General features: G+C 40.5%; 1 protein-coding gene across 3 annotated transcripts in view; it reads left to right on the top strand.

The window, feature by feature from the left end:
• Positions 1 to 14760, top strand: part of FNDC3B (fibronectin type III domain containing 3B) — a 376606-nt gene that overhangs the window by 221485 nt on the left and 140361 nt on the right. For all 3 annotated transcript variants that reach the window (XM_070753641.1, XM_070753643.1, XM_070753642.1), the window contains exons 5-6: positions 8348 to 8591; positions 11251 to 11547. In XM_070753641.1, coding sequence (XP_070609742.1) covers positions 8348 to 8591; positions 11251 to 11547 — 541 coding nt within the window. The remainder of the gene's footprint in view (positions 1 to 8347; positions 8592 to 11250; positions 11548 to 14760) is intronic.

A 14760-nucleotide genomic window follows, 5' to 3' on the forward strand; every position in this document is an offset into this window, starting at 1 on the left:
GCTGCCAAAATTTTTACTGCCGCACTGTGGGTGTGGCATATTTTGTGGGTGTGGTTTGGTGGTCATGTGACTGGATAGGAGTGGCTTGCTGGCCATGTGACCACGTGGGAGTGGCTTGAATGATCATCACCGTTCAAGTGAACTGTTAAGTCCTTGACTTACAACCTCACCAGTGTTTCTCGCTGGGGTGATAATTTGCTTCGCATTTCCCCTGCTCTCCTTTCTGGGTCACCCCCCACCTCAGGCTGGGTAGCTAGGTGAACAGGTGCCGATCAGCTGTTGAGAAAAGAGGGACAGAGGTAAAGGGCCCACGGCAACTGCTGCCGGTGCTGATCTCTCTGCTGCTTTCCGAGGAGGAGGAGGAGGAGAATGGGAGGGAGGATATTTAAAAGTATTGGAAAGCCAAGGGAGAGTTACAAGATTATTATTGGAACACGATGCCTTTTCATCCCAGCTGCCGGCAGAGTGAGGGCTTTGCAAGGGGAAAAAGACCGCAGCCCAGACCGCTTTGGCATGGCTCGGCTCTCCTTTTCCCCCCTGCTGCTGGTGCTGCGTCTGTGCTTCTTGCTTTTTTCCTCTTTCCTCCTTCCTGGTCTTGGGAGGTGGCTGCATGAGGCTGGAGGGGAGCCGGGCAGGAGAGAGGGAAACTTGTCCGAGGCCAGGAGGGAGAAAAGAGGAAAAAAGCGAGGAGCGCAGATGCAGCAGCAGCAGCAGCAGGGGGAAAAATCAGTTTCCGGTCACAATTCAAAGTGTTGGTCATTACCTATAAAACGCTTCATGGCACTGGACCAGGGTATCTACGAGACCGCCTTCTGCCGCACGAATCCCAGCGACCGGTTAGGTCCCACAGAGTTGGTCTCCTCCGGGTCCCGTCAACTAAACAATGTCATTTGGCGGGACCCAGGGGAAGAGCCTTCTCTGTGGCAGCTCCGACCCTCTGGAATCAACTCCCTCTAGAGATTAGAACTGCCCCCACCATCCTTGCCTTTTGTAAACTCCTTAAAACCCACCTCTGCCGTCAAGCGTGGGGGAACTGAAGCATCTCCCACTGCCTATGTAGTTTTTTGTGTATGATGACTGTATGTATGTTTTTATATATTGGGGTTTCTTGTTTTTTAGACTTTTTAAATGTATTATTGTTATTTTAGATTCCAACTATTAGATTTGTTATTATATATTGTTTTTATCATTGCTGTAAGCCGCCCAGAGTCTACGGAGAGGGGCGGCATACAAATCTAATAAATAATAATAATAATAATAATAATAATAATAATAATAATAATAATAATAATTTTAAAAAAGGACAGCCCAGCCGAGACCGGAAATCCCAGAAGTGACTGCTGCCAGTCAACTGGAGCTGGGCATGCAGCTTCATTTCCGCCGGTGGAACTGTGTTCCACCCCGTCCTGCTCGCTGCCCACTCCTGCCCAACTGGCTCACAAGGTGGTAGAAACTAGGCACAAGAAATATACACATGCTTGTTCGAGTTCTAGGACAAAAGGATGGATGTAAATCTGATAACATCATCCCTGCATATTAACACCCCTGCTATTTTTCTTTCTGCCATCCAGGTAGACCCCATGAGGATCTGTCCTCTCTTGTCTCCGATTCACAAAAACTTAGAGAAAAGTTGCAATCACTCTATTCCCAAGGATAGATTTGCCCTTTTTAATCTGCTTGCCTCCATGTCAAATCCCAGCGATGCTACGTGACTCGTTGGCTCTTTAGTATGTCCTAGCAGCCCAACCACCAATAAAAGAGGAAGGGGAGGCTTTCCTAAAAATATTGCTTACAGTGGAAAATAATAGAAGATGATTCCCTCTCTGGCTTCAGAGATACTTCCTCCCTTTTCGGTGTAGCCAAGGAATGAAAGATCCATCTTTTTCCTGGATGACACTCTCTCTTTGCTATATCACCCTGGGGAATTAGTGACAGAACATGGAGCAAAGCCCTTAAGAAGCGCAAGCATTTGGTAGGCTGGAAAGATTTGTTTACAAATGTTGCCTTAATAAATAGTTGTGTCTTGCCTGCCTCATTGGCAAGCTCACATTGCTGGAGCTCAGCAATGGGTTCCTCACAACTGACTTGGCAAAGCTTGGCCGGATTTAAGGACTCAGACCTTTGGCATGGCACAAGACAACTCTTTAGAGCTGTCAAAGAATGGCACATCAAATTGCAAAACTGTGTCTTGACGTGTGAAATAACAATGCGTTTGAAAAGGAGAACTAACCTAGAATTTAACTCAAACATATGTGGATTCACTTTTCATGCATGAGTTTCTGGTTTGGAGGGTTTAAAACATAAAGTCTTCATATTTAAATTGTCAGTGATCTATAATAGAATAGAATAGAACTCTTTATTGGCCAAGTGTGGTTGGACACACAAGGAATTTGTCACTGGCGCATATGATCTCAGTGTACACAAAAGAAAAGATACATTTGTCAAGAATCATGAAGTACAGCACCTAATGATTGTCACAGGGTACAAATAAGCAATCAGGAAACAATCAATATCAATATAAATCGTTATAAACAACAAATTACAGTCATACAGTCATAAATGGGAGGAGATGGGTTATTGATAGGAACAATGAGAAGACTGATAACAATAGTATCTCTGGGACCACCTTCTGCCATATGAGTCCCAGGTTAGGTCTCACAAAGTCAGCCTTCTCCAGGTCCCATCAACAAGACCAGTGTTTTTCAACCAGTGTGCCGTGGCACACTAGTGTGCCGTAAGACATGGTCAGGTGTGCCGTGGGTCCCCAAATTGGCATTCCTGCCAGGATATCCCTTTTGTGTTCATTGAAACAGGCCCAGGTTTCACACTAAGTGAGTATAAATACATTTAGAAACTATATTATTAACTATATGTATAATGTGTACTGTGTTAGAGTGTCATTTGGTGTCATTTTGGTTGGAGGTGTGCCCCAGGATTTTGTAAATGTAAATAATGTGCCACAGTTCAAAAAAGGTTGAAATCACTGAACTAGACAACGTCACTTGGCGGGACCTAGGAGAAGAGCCTTCTCTGTGGGGGCCCCGGCCCTTTGGAATCAGCTCCCCCCAGAGATTCGCACTGCCCCCACCCTCCCCACCTTCCACAGTTTAAAGACCTATCTGTGCCGCCAAGCTTGGGGCCATTAGACCTTAGCCCCCTAGCCAATGAGTGTAGTATGTCTTGCTGTGTGAATGGGAATGAATGATTTTAATGTCAATTTTAAAGATTTTTAGCTATATTAATTGGATTTTTTAGATATGTATATTATGTATTGTTTTGTTATGTTGTGAGCTGCCCCAAGTTCTCAGAGAAGGGCTGCATATATATCCAATAAATAGATAGATATATGATAGATAGGTAGGTAGATAGATAGATAATGCACCCTTAGTGAATAGTTTGACAGTGGTGAAGGAATTATTGGTTCAGCAGAGTGATGGCGTTTGGGAAAAAACTATTTTTATCACATGTGGATTATTTATTTATTTATTCATTCATTCATTCATTCATTTGTCTGTCTATCTATCTATCTATCTATCTATCTATCTATCTATCTATCTATCTATTTATTAGATTTGTATGCCGCCCCTCTCCACAGACTCGGGGCAGCTAACAACAGTAAAAAGACAGCATAAACAAATCTAATATTAAAAAATCTAAATCCCCCAATTTAAGAGATCAGTCATACATACAGTCATACAATACATAAATTTTATAAGCCTAGGGGAAGGGAATATTTCAATTCCCCCATGCCTGATGACAGAGGTGGGTTTTTAAGAGCTTACGAAAGGCAAGGAGGGTGGGGGCAACTCTGATATCTGGGGGGAGTTGGTTCCATCAGGTTGGGGCAGCCACAGAGAAGGCTCCTCCCCTGGGTCCCGCCAAATGACATTGTTTATTCGACGGGACCCGGAGAAGGCCAACTCTGTGGGACCTAACTGGTCTCTGGGATTCGTGCGGCAGAAGGCGGTCCCGGAGATATGGATGTCAAGTTGCATTCATGCAGGACATCAAATGAAAAGCTGTTTTTATCACTAGGGGAAAAAAATCAATGCCTTTGTTAGGACTAATTGAAATGTCACAAAAGAAGACAGTTTGGGGATACAGATGATTGACTGAGTATTGCTAATGTACTTACAAATTAACCTATGGAGTGGTTATTATGTAATGAAAGTTTGTCAATCATCTCCTTAATTCAGTCTTAAAAGGAACAGCAATTCATCCATTTCTCCCAGGGTATCTCTTCCTTTAGCCAAAATACTGTATGTTGTTCAGATAGCCAACATTTTGTAAATGTCACTTCAAGCTTCTGTCAAAGGTGGATTACCATCGCTTTCCTTATTCACACGCAGCAGCTTTGGACGACAAGATAATATAATTAAAGCACAACATTTAATAAGTCTTAAAAGCACCTACAAAATTCATATTTATATATTTACAGTAAGAAATCCACTCTAAGTGTATAATAATTGAAATAGGGCTTGGGATAATTGGAATAGGATTAGAAATAATGAGATAGAGGAAGATCTAGCAGTTGAATAATAATTAAAAAGACTGACTTTTTTTTTTTGAAGCCTGATGTTTCCGCGCATTCTCCCGTCCCCTCATTTGGCTCAACCCTATAGTTGAAACCTCTTGGGATAAATTATGGAGGGAACTTTTGTAATTTATAGGCTAGAAATATTGGACGGATGAGTCTCTGAAATTAAATAGATTATCTATGACTGAAGTAACTGCAGATTCAATCACTTTATGAAGCCTTGGGTAAAGGTCCAAAAGGACAGATGTATGGAGCATCGAATTCCCATGGATATAATCAAAGTGAGCCTTCTCTAAAGCTAGAATCTTTGAAGCTACATCGTTTTCAGGAGACCAGCTGAGCTTGGAAAGCCAAGGACATCTTGGATCTTGGCACTTTCTGGGGGTTCAGCCTGTTGTAGTGGCAACTGTCCCATCAACTGTTCCAACTATAGAATTCAATTGCTAAATTATTGTATTCTTCCCAACATTTTTTTGGATAGCAGCCACTGCTGTCTTTTTTTTTTCTGCAAGCCCAAATTCCTTTACACTTTCCAGCAGGGAATAATGTAAATAAGCCAACCATCAACCACTGTTCATTTGCCTTCTTGTTTCCATTCAAAACAACAACAACCCCAACTTAGTACTTTCTAGGCAACACAGAACCCGCCCCCCTGGAGATGACCCAAGATGCTCCTTTTGGTCAAGAAAAATAAATAAACGCTTCGTGAGTTTTATTGTCCTCCTCTCGTCCCTTTTTCTCTCGCTTGCTTTTATTTTTATATTATTTTTATACCGCCTTCTGCCGCACGAATCCCAGCAGCCGATTACGTCCCACAGAGTCAGCCTTCTCCAGGTCCCGTCGACTAAACAATGTCGTCTGGCGGGACCTAGGGGAAGAACCTTCTCTGTGGCAGCCCCGGCCCTCTGGAATCAACTCTGTAAAATTCTTCTACAGTACTACTGTACTCTGTTAAAGAAACTGGTAGGATATCACATGTAGTTCCAGCTGAGAAACATTATAGAATGTCTGTTTAATGCAAAGAGTGGGTTTTTAAAGTCCAAATACTTGTTAAATACATTAAAAAAATCTTTCCTCTATTTCACAGAAATTCGTTTTTCACGGGTGGTCTTGGAACACATCACCTGTGAAAAACGAGGGATCACTGTAACTGGATCCCAAGTCATGTAGGATTTCGAACGTGACAATTAGCACCTTGAATTGTACTCGGACGGAGATCTGCAGCCAATGCAGAAGTACCACAAAACCGTGCAGGCCACTGCATTTTGAACCAATTGCACCTATATTTTATTTATTCATTCATTCATTCATTCAATTTTTATGCTGCCCTTCTTAGAATCATGATTGGGGAAAAAACATGAGATTTGTCTTCTCCCAGATTGGGCATTTTCTTTCTTTCTTTCTTTCTTTCTTTCTTTCTTTCTTTCTTTCTTTCTTTCTTCCTTTCTTCCTTCCTTCCTTCCTTCTTTCCTTCCTTCGATTTTTATGCCGCCCTTCTCCTTAGACTCAGGGTGGCTTACAACATCTTAGCAATAGCACTTTTTTAACAGAGCCAGCATATTGCCTCCACAATCCGGGGCCTCATTTTACCCACCTCGGAAGGATGGAAGGCTGATTCAACCTTGAGCCGGTGATGAGATTTGAACCGCTGACCTTCAGATCTACAAGTCAGCTTCAGTGGCCTGCAGTACAGCATTCTACCTGCTGCGCCACCCCGGCTCTTTTTACCCATCTCGGAAGGATGGAAGGCTTGAGTTGGTGATGAGATTTGAACCACTGACCTACAGATCTATAGTCAGCTCTTTTATAGGAAATATACTCCATACAATGATATAAGCCACAAAAGTCACGATGTCGACTTTGGCTGTCAAGTCTTGCTTTCTCACACGTCTGATTTCCTTGGATTTTGAACGCCTTGCCTTTTCTATCTATCATCAACTGCCACAAATAATATCGAACAAAAGGCCCTTGTTGGTATTCACCCAGTCTTTTACGTTGGCATTTGAATCTGTGCAAAAACAAAAGGTGCCCTTTAAAGGGACAAGTACCTTATGCATGCTGGTGCTACTTTGATCTCCGTTCAGATTCTCATTGTTAAAACAATTACAAAATGTCTTGCTATAATTAGGGTGGCTGCCTGAATGTCTGCTGTGAGTGAGCTGTTATCATGGAAATTTATGGCATCAGGACTTTGTTAAATAGAGATGATCTCCTTTACCCTTAAAAAAAAACCTTTTCTGTTTACTGAATGGAAGGAAAAGAATGACACGTTACTGTTGTTATTTCAAGGAGATCTATCTATCTATGTATCTATCTATCTATCTATCTATCTATCTATCTATCTATCTATCTATCTATCTATCTACGGAGAGGGGCGGCATATAAATCCAATAAATAAATAAATAAATTTGAGAGCGGCACAAAGGACCGCCAAGTTTCCTGCCATTCCCCCTTTAAGTTTCCTGCCATTCTCCCTTTAGGTTTCCTGCCATTCCCCCTTTAATCCCAGCCATCTCAAGCTTTTCTGGACTGCCAGAGGAACCTTTCAGTGGCGTTTACGGAGGCTTTGGCAGCCCAGAGTCAAATGTTTTGGATTTTTTTGATTTCCCTCACCTCACCTTCTTCCTTCGGCACCGACTGTCCTCTTCCTCTTCTTCCTCCTCCTCCTCTCACCCAAATTCCGAGCTTTTATTTCTTTCCTAATGGGTTTGTACACATTATTTGCTTTTACATTGATTCCTATGGGAAAAATTGCTTCTACTTAAGAAAGTTTCTATTTAAGAACCTGGTCACGGAATGAATTAAGTTCTTAAGTAGAGGTACCAATGTATGTATGTATGTATGTATGTATGTATGTATGTATGTATGTATGTATGTATATATGTGTGTGTGTGTGTGTGTTTTTTTTTATGTTCGATCACCCAGGTATACTGAAGGAATGTCACAGCTCCTTTTTGCCTCTAGGCCCAATCCAGGGCCATTTCAAGGCAGTTAATTTATTCATAGCCGACAACTATATTCTGTACGTATCACATGTTTTCTGCTGATTTTAATCTTAAAATTTCAGCAAAAAACATGTTATATATGTGTGTGTGTGTGAGAGAGAGAGAGAGAGACATGGTTTTTTTTGCTGAATTTGAAAATTAAGGGAGACTAGGCTAGATCTATTTCGGCCTTATTTTGGCCTCATCAGCTAGCCATACCCTCAACTGGGACTTGAACCTGCAACCTTTGCCTTGTAAGGCAGAGAATTAACCTCTAGGCTACAGTATCCAATATCCCTTCAGCTCTGCACCAGGGAAGGGTTACATATTTTTGTGTCGAATCACCTTGGTGTATTGAAGGAATGTCACAGCTCCTTTTTTATATCTTTATAAATAGGGGAGGGGATACATAATGCAAAAGGACCACACGAATATTGGTACAAATGTATGTGAATTTAGAGTATACAGTTATAAATCATAACACACGTTTACATATATAGAAGAAAATAAGGCTAAAGAGAGAGAAAGAAAAAAAGAGAAAAGGGGGAAGGAAATAGAAGAGGAAAAATTAAAAAGAAAAAAGAAGAAGAAAGAAGAGATAAATTAGTATCTATATCATATCATATCTTACCTGGATTGATTGAGTTATGGGGCTTTTTAAATTGGGGTTTACAGTTTTAGACTTTTCTTATTTGACTACTTTTTTATTGTATATTTGTATTTTTATATTGTAATCCGCCCTGTGTCCTTTGGGATTGGGCGGCATAGAAGTCGAATAAATAAGTAAATAATTAATTTTATTTATCCGGCTGCCTTTCCTTTGCAGGTATTAGAAGACAGCACGGGCGTTCGAAGGGTGGTGGTCACTCCTCAGTCTCCAGAGTGTTATCCCGCTAGCTATCCTTCCGCCATTTCTCCAACGCACCACTTACCACCGTACCTCACTCACCATCCTCATTTCATTCATAACTCACATACAGCTTTCTACCCACCTGTTACCGGGCCTGGAGATATACCACCTCAGTTTTTTCCTCAGCATCATCTTCCGCCTACCATTTATGGAGAGCAAGGTAAACTCAACCGTACACCTTTCAAATCTAGGTTATGTGTTTTGCCGCGCCGCCTCGATTGTTGAAACGGGATGGGCACATGCCGCCCTCGACTTAACAACCACACCTGGGATCAGGGTTGGTTCTAACTTCTTCCCGTGCCTCGTGGGCGCACGAGCGCTTCGGGTGCACGTGTGCAATACTGAAAATTATTATTATTATTATTATTATTATTATTATTATTATTATTATTATTATTATTATTTATAGAAACATAGAAGATTGACGGCAGAAAAAGACCTCATGGTCCATCTAGTCTGCCCTTATACTATTTCCTGTATTTTATCTTACAATGGATATATGTTTATCCCAGGCATGTTTAAATTCAGTTACTGTAGATTTACCAACCACGTCTGCTGGAAGTTTGTTCCAAGGATCTACTACTCTTTCAGTGAAATAATATTTTTTCACGTTGCTTTTGATCTTTCCTCCAACTAACTTCAGATTGTGTCCCCTTGTTCTTGTGTTCACTTTCCTATTAAAAACACTTCCCTCCTGAACCTTATTTAACCCTTTAACATATTTAAATGTTTCGATCATGTCCCCCCTTTTCCTTCTGTCCTCCAGACTATACAGATTGAGTTCATTAAGTCTTTCCTGGTACGTTTTATGCTTAAGACCTTCCACCATTCTTGTAGCCCGTCTTTGGACCCGTTCAATTTTGTCAATATCTTTTTGTAGGTGAGGTCTCCAGAACTGAACACAGTATTCCAAATGTGGTCTCACCAGCGTTCTATATAAGGGGATCACAATCTCCCTCTTCCTGCTTGTTATATCTCTAGCTATGCAGCCAAGCATCCTACTTGCTTTTCCTACTGCCCGACCACACTGCTCACCCATTTTGAGACTGTCAGAAATCACTACCCCTAAATCCTTCTCTTCTGAAGTTTTTGCTAACACAGAACTGCCAATGCAATACTCAGATTGAGGATTCCTTTTCCCCAAGTGCATTATTTTACATTTGGAAACATTAAACTGCAGTTTCCATTGCTTTGACCATTTATCTATTTATTAGATTTGTATGCCGCCCCTCTCCAGATACTCGGAGTGTCTTCGGAAAGATTTTTTTTTTAAGCCAAGATGGTAACTGCATGCACAGTGCCACAAACTTGGCTTATGTGCATGCTCAGAAGAAAAAATAAATTTAATTTTTTTTTTGAAAAAAAATTAAAAATGAAAAAAAATTCAAAGAAAAAATTTAAAAACAGATGGCGATGCCCAAGGACCAGCACTGACCAAACTGGTCTAAAGTAGGAGAAACCCACCCCTGCTTGGGATTGATATTTTCACTGGTGTTATGTGAGCAGTGTTGGATGTTTCTGCTCATATTTTTTGTGTCAAATAATTCATTGCAGTTTTTAAGGGAATCGTGTAGCAAATTTAGCTTTACCTATTGACCCCTTGTTGGTCAGAAGCCAGATGGGAAGCTCACAGGTGTGGCGATCACGTGACACACCAGGATACTGCACCTGGTTGCCAACATTTACGATGATTACAAACATTTACTAGATAAGTGGTCAAAGCAATGGAAACTGCAGTTTAATGTTTCCAAATGTAAAATAATGCACCTGGGGAAAAGGAATCCTCAATCTGAGTATTGTATTGGCAGTTCTGGGTTAGCAAAAACTTCAGAAGAGAAGGATTTAGGGGTAGTGATTTCTGACAGTCTCAAAATGGGTGAACAGTGCAGTCAGGCGGTAGGGAAAGCAAGTAGGATGCTTGGCTGCATAGCTAGAGGTATAACAAGCAGGAAGAGGGAGATTGTGATCCCACTGTATAGAGCACTGGTGAGACCACATTTGGAATACTGTGTTCAGTTCTGGAGACCTCACCTACAAAAAGATATTGATAAAATTGAACGTGTCCAAAGACGGGCTACAAAAAGGGTGGAAGGTCTTAAGCATAAAACGTATCAGGAAAGACTTAATGAACTCAATCTGTATAGTCTGGAGGACAGAAGGGAAAGGGGGGGGCATGATCGAAACATTTAAATATGTTAAAGGGTTTAAGGTTCAGGAGGGAAGTGTTTTTAATAGGAAAGTGAATACAAAAACAAGGGGGCAGAATCTGAAGTTAGTTGGGGGAAAGATCAGAAGCAACATGAGAAAATATTATTTTACTGAAAGGGTACTAGATGCTTGGAACAAACTTCCATCAGACGTGGTTGGTAAATCCACAGTAACTGAATTTAAACATACAATATATCCATCCTAAGATAAGCATATATCCATCCTAAGATAAAGATATATCCATCCTAAGATAAACATATATCCATTCTATGATAAAATACAGGAAATAGTATAAGGGCAGACTAGATGGACTATGGGGTCTTTTTCTGCTGTCAATCTTCTATGTTTCTATGGTTGCTGTGTCCTGGGGTCACGTGGTCACTAAGGTCACCAGATTCACTTAACAGCCGTGTTCTAACTTAACAACTGCAGTGATTTCCTTAACAATCGTGGCTATAAAATGGAGCAAGCCTCACTTAACAGGTGTCTCGTTTAGCAACAGAAAATTTGGGCTCAGTTGTGGCTGTAAGTCGAGGGCCGCCTGTAAAGAAATGCAGGTGGCATTTGCATTGGAACCTGAACTGCATCCCCTTTGCCTTGTTTCCTTTCAGAAATCATATATGGAATGTCCAGTTTCATAAACAGGGAAGACCAGTACAGCAAACCGCAGCACAAAAAAATCAAAGACAGGCAGATTGATCGGCAGAACCGTTTGAACAGCCCACCAGCCATCTACAAGAGCCATCCAGCATGTACGACGGTCTACAATGGTACCCTCAAGACTCAGAACGGGGCCGCCAATGGGGCAGGAGGCATCGGAGGCATAAGTGGAGGGGGGATGCCAGTCATCAAAAAGGCAGAACGCAGAGCAAGAAGCAGCCCCAAGACCAACGAACAGGATTTGCATGGTAAAGTTGGCTACACTTGGTTCCCCTTCCTTCCTTATTCTTTTTTCTTTTTTTGCATTTCTTCCAATGTTTCAGATTTCTGTAAACAAGTTGGGAGAAAAATAAAAGAAATACACAGCACTTACACCATATGCAGATGATGGATGGATGGATGGATAGAAAGATATAGATAGATAGATAGATAGATAGATAGATAGATAGATAGATAGATAGATAGATAGATAGAAGATAGGTAGGTAGGTAGGTAGATAGATAGATAGATAGATAGATAGATAGATAGATAGATAGAAGATAGATAGATAGAAAGAAGATAGATAGATAGATAGATAGATAGAAGATAGATAGATAGATAGATAGATAGAAAGAAGATAGATAGATAGATAGATAGATAGATAGATGATAGATAGATAGATAGATAGATAGATAGATAGATAGATAGATAGATAGATAGATAGATAGATAGATAGATTACATATATAGATTTGAGTTTGTGCGTGTATCTATACCACACTATATTTGCAGCAGCATGAAGCCCAAAACTCCAGCTTGAAGATGATGAATGTGATCTAGTTGAAATGTTGCAAAAACATCTCGATCTTACACGGGAAAAACCTAAACACACCAAAACCTACATACCTATACCCGTGAAAATCTATGAAAACTAATATATATAAGTTCTTATATGATGCTCATTTTTAACAAACATTTCAGACCTGATATATTTATTCTTTTTATTTATTTATATGTCAAATATGTATTTGGTAATATACATAAGTATAACATTATTTATATACATAAGGTGGGTACAAATAAAAGGGAACCTTTGGACAGGAATGGTAGCACGCTGGTGCACTTATGCACACCCCTTACAGACCTCTTAGGAATGGGGTGAGGTCAACAGGTCAACAGCAGACAGTCTAAGGTTAAAGTTTTTGAGGCTTTAGGGGGGGAAAAACACAGTCGGGTAGTGAGTTCCAGGCATTAACCCCCCTGTTGCTGAAGTCGCATTTTCTGCAGTTGAGTTTGGAGCAATTAATTTTGAGTTTGTCTCTATTGTGTGCTTGTGTATTGTTGTGGTTGAAGCTGAAGTAGTCATTGACAGGAAGGATGTTGTAGCAGATAATTTTATGAGCTATGCTTAGGTCACGCTGAAGGTGACGTAGTTCTAAATTTTCTAAGCCCAGAATTTCAAGTCTGGTGGTGTAAAGTATTCTGTTGAGGACAGAGGAGTGGAGGACTCTTCCCATAAAATATCTCTGCACACGCTCTATTGTATTTATGTTCGATACGCTGTGTGGGTTCCAGACAGATGAGCTGTATTCAAGAATTGGTCTGGCGAATGTTTTGTATGCTCTGGTTAGTAATGTAATATTACCGGAGAAGAAGTTACGTAAGATTAGGCAGAAACAAGAAACATTAGGTAGAATTTTTTTTAAAAAAACGTGTTCTTTTAGACTGCAGTTTTATGTTCCCCCACCTGGGACTAAATTCCACTAAATTTCATCTTCTGAGTTGAAGTATAATAGACTACACAATGAAAATAGCTCAAAAGTGATTGCTGTCATTCTTGCTTCATAACTTAGCTTCTCTGTAGATGTGCTTATTCTCAGTCCTCTCATACTCAGTGGATCTTTTTAAGTAGATATGGAGTGATATTTCAGTCAATTCCCAGTTTGTGCTAAAAGAAATTGTTATTTTTTAAACATTAGGCAATGCCCATTTTATCAGTAGAGTAGTCCTCGACGTAAAATCATAATAAGAGCCTCAGTGGTGCAGTGGTTAGAGTGCAGTACCGCTACTTCTGCTAATCACCTGCTGCCAGCGGTTTGGCAGATCGAATCTCAGTAGGCTCAAGGTTGACTCAGCCTTCCATCCTTCCAAGGTCGGTAAAATGAGGACCCAGATTGTTGGGGGCAATATGCTGACTCTCTGTACATCGCTGAGAGAGGGCTGTAAAGCACTGTGAAGCAGTATATAAATCTAAATGTTATGGCTATTGTTATAATAGTCCTCGGAGTCCTATAATTATAGTCCTCGGAGGGGGCAGCATATAAATCCAATAAATAAATACATAAATAAGTTATGGAGCCAAAATTTTCATTGCTAAGTAAGACAGTGAGTTTTTCCTTTGGCTGCTTTTCCATCTTCTTCCAGATTCTATTCCTAGTCTATTCTTACTGGCTGCTTGGATTGGCTCCTTCTTTCCCCTTGCAATTAAAGGTTCTGGTTGCCAGGCTTTATTTTTAGTGCCACATCAGACACAAGAGATCAGCATATGCTGGCACGTAACTCTAAGCATCTACTCAAAAGCTGGCTTGTTGCTCTGGTTGCTAGCATTAGCTATTCTGAAATAAACTTGCTGTCAGGGTGAATGCCTGTGGTAGAAAATTGGTCATAGGAAGTCACCAGTCATCACCCTGTTAGTTGGGGGCATTGTACTTCTATGGCAGAGTTCTTTATATACAGAAAGTTTTGCATTTGTTTCTGGCTTATTCAGAGAAAAAGGTCAGGGAGCAATTAATTTTTTTTAAAAAATGTTCTACTGGAGATCCTTTCGCCAGGCAAAGTATGCTCACTTGTTTCAATTTAGGGATTTATTTATTTATTTATTATTATTATTATTATTATTATTATTATTATATTATTATTATTATTATTATTATTATTATTATTATTATTATTATTATTATGTCAGTACAACACAGCAAACGAGATCACTATGCTGGATTTCGTATTTCATCACCAGTCGGGCGCTTCCCAAGCACCTAGGACTGAGTGATGTAGCGGCGAATTATGTTTGCCAATCCCAGTAAAGCGGCCTTTTGCAATTGACAGATGGAGATTTTGTCAATTCCGATGGTTTTCAAATGTCCACTGAGATCCTTTGGTACTGCGCCCAACGTGCCAAGTACCACTGGGACCACTTTCACTGGCTTATGCCAGAGTCGTTGCAGCTCGATTTTTAGATCTTCGTATTTCACTAATTTCTCTAGCTGCTTCTCCTCAATTCTGCTGTCTCCTGGGATTGCAGTGTCGATGATCCATACTTTCTTTTTCTCTATGATCACAATGTCTGGTGTGTTATGCTTCAGAATTCGGTCAGTCGGAAGTCGGAAGTCCCACAGTAGTTTTACTTGCTCATTTTCGACCACTTTTTCGGGCTTATGATCCCACCAGTTCTTTGCCACTGGTAAATGGTAGTTCCGGCACAAG

Source organism: Erythrolamprus reginae, chromosome 5 (assembly GCF_031021105.1).
Source record: "Erythrolamprus reginae isolate rEryReg1 chromosome 5, rEryReg1.hap1, whole genome shotgun sequence".
In the NCBI taxonomy this organism is placed as follows: Eukaryota; Metazoa; Chordata; class Lepidosauria; order Squamata; family Dipsadidae; genus Erythrolamprus; species Erythrolamprus reginae.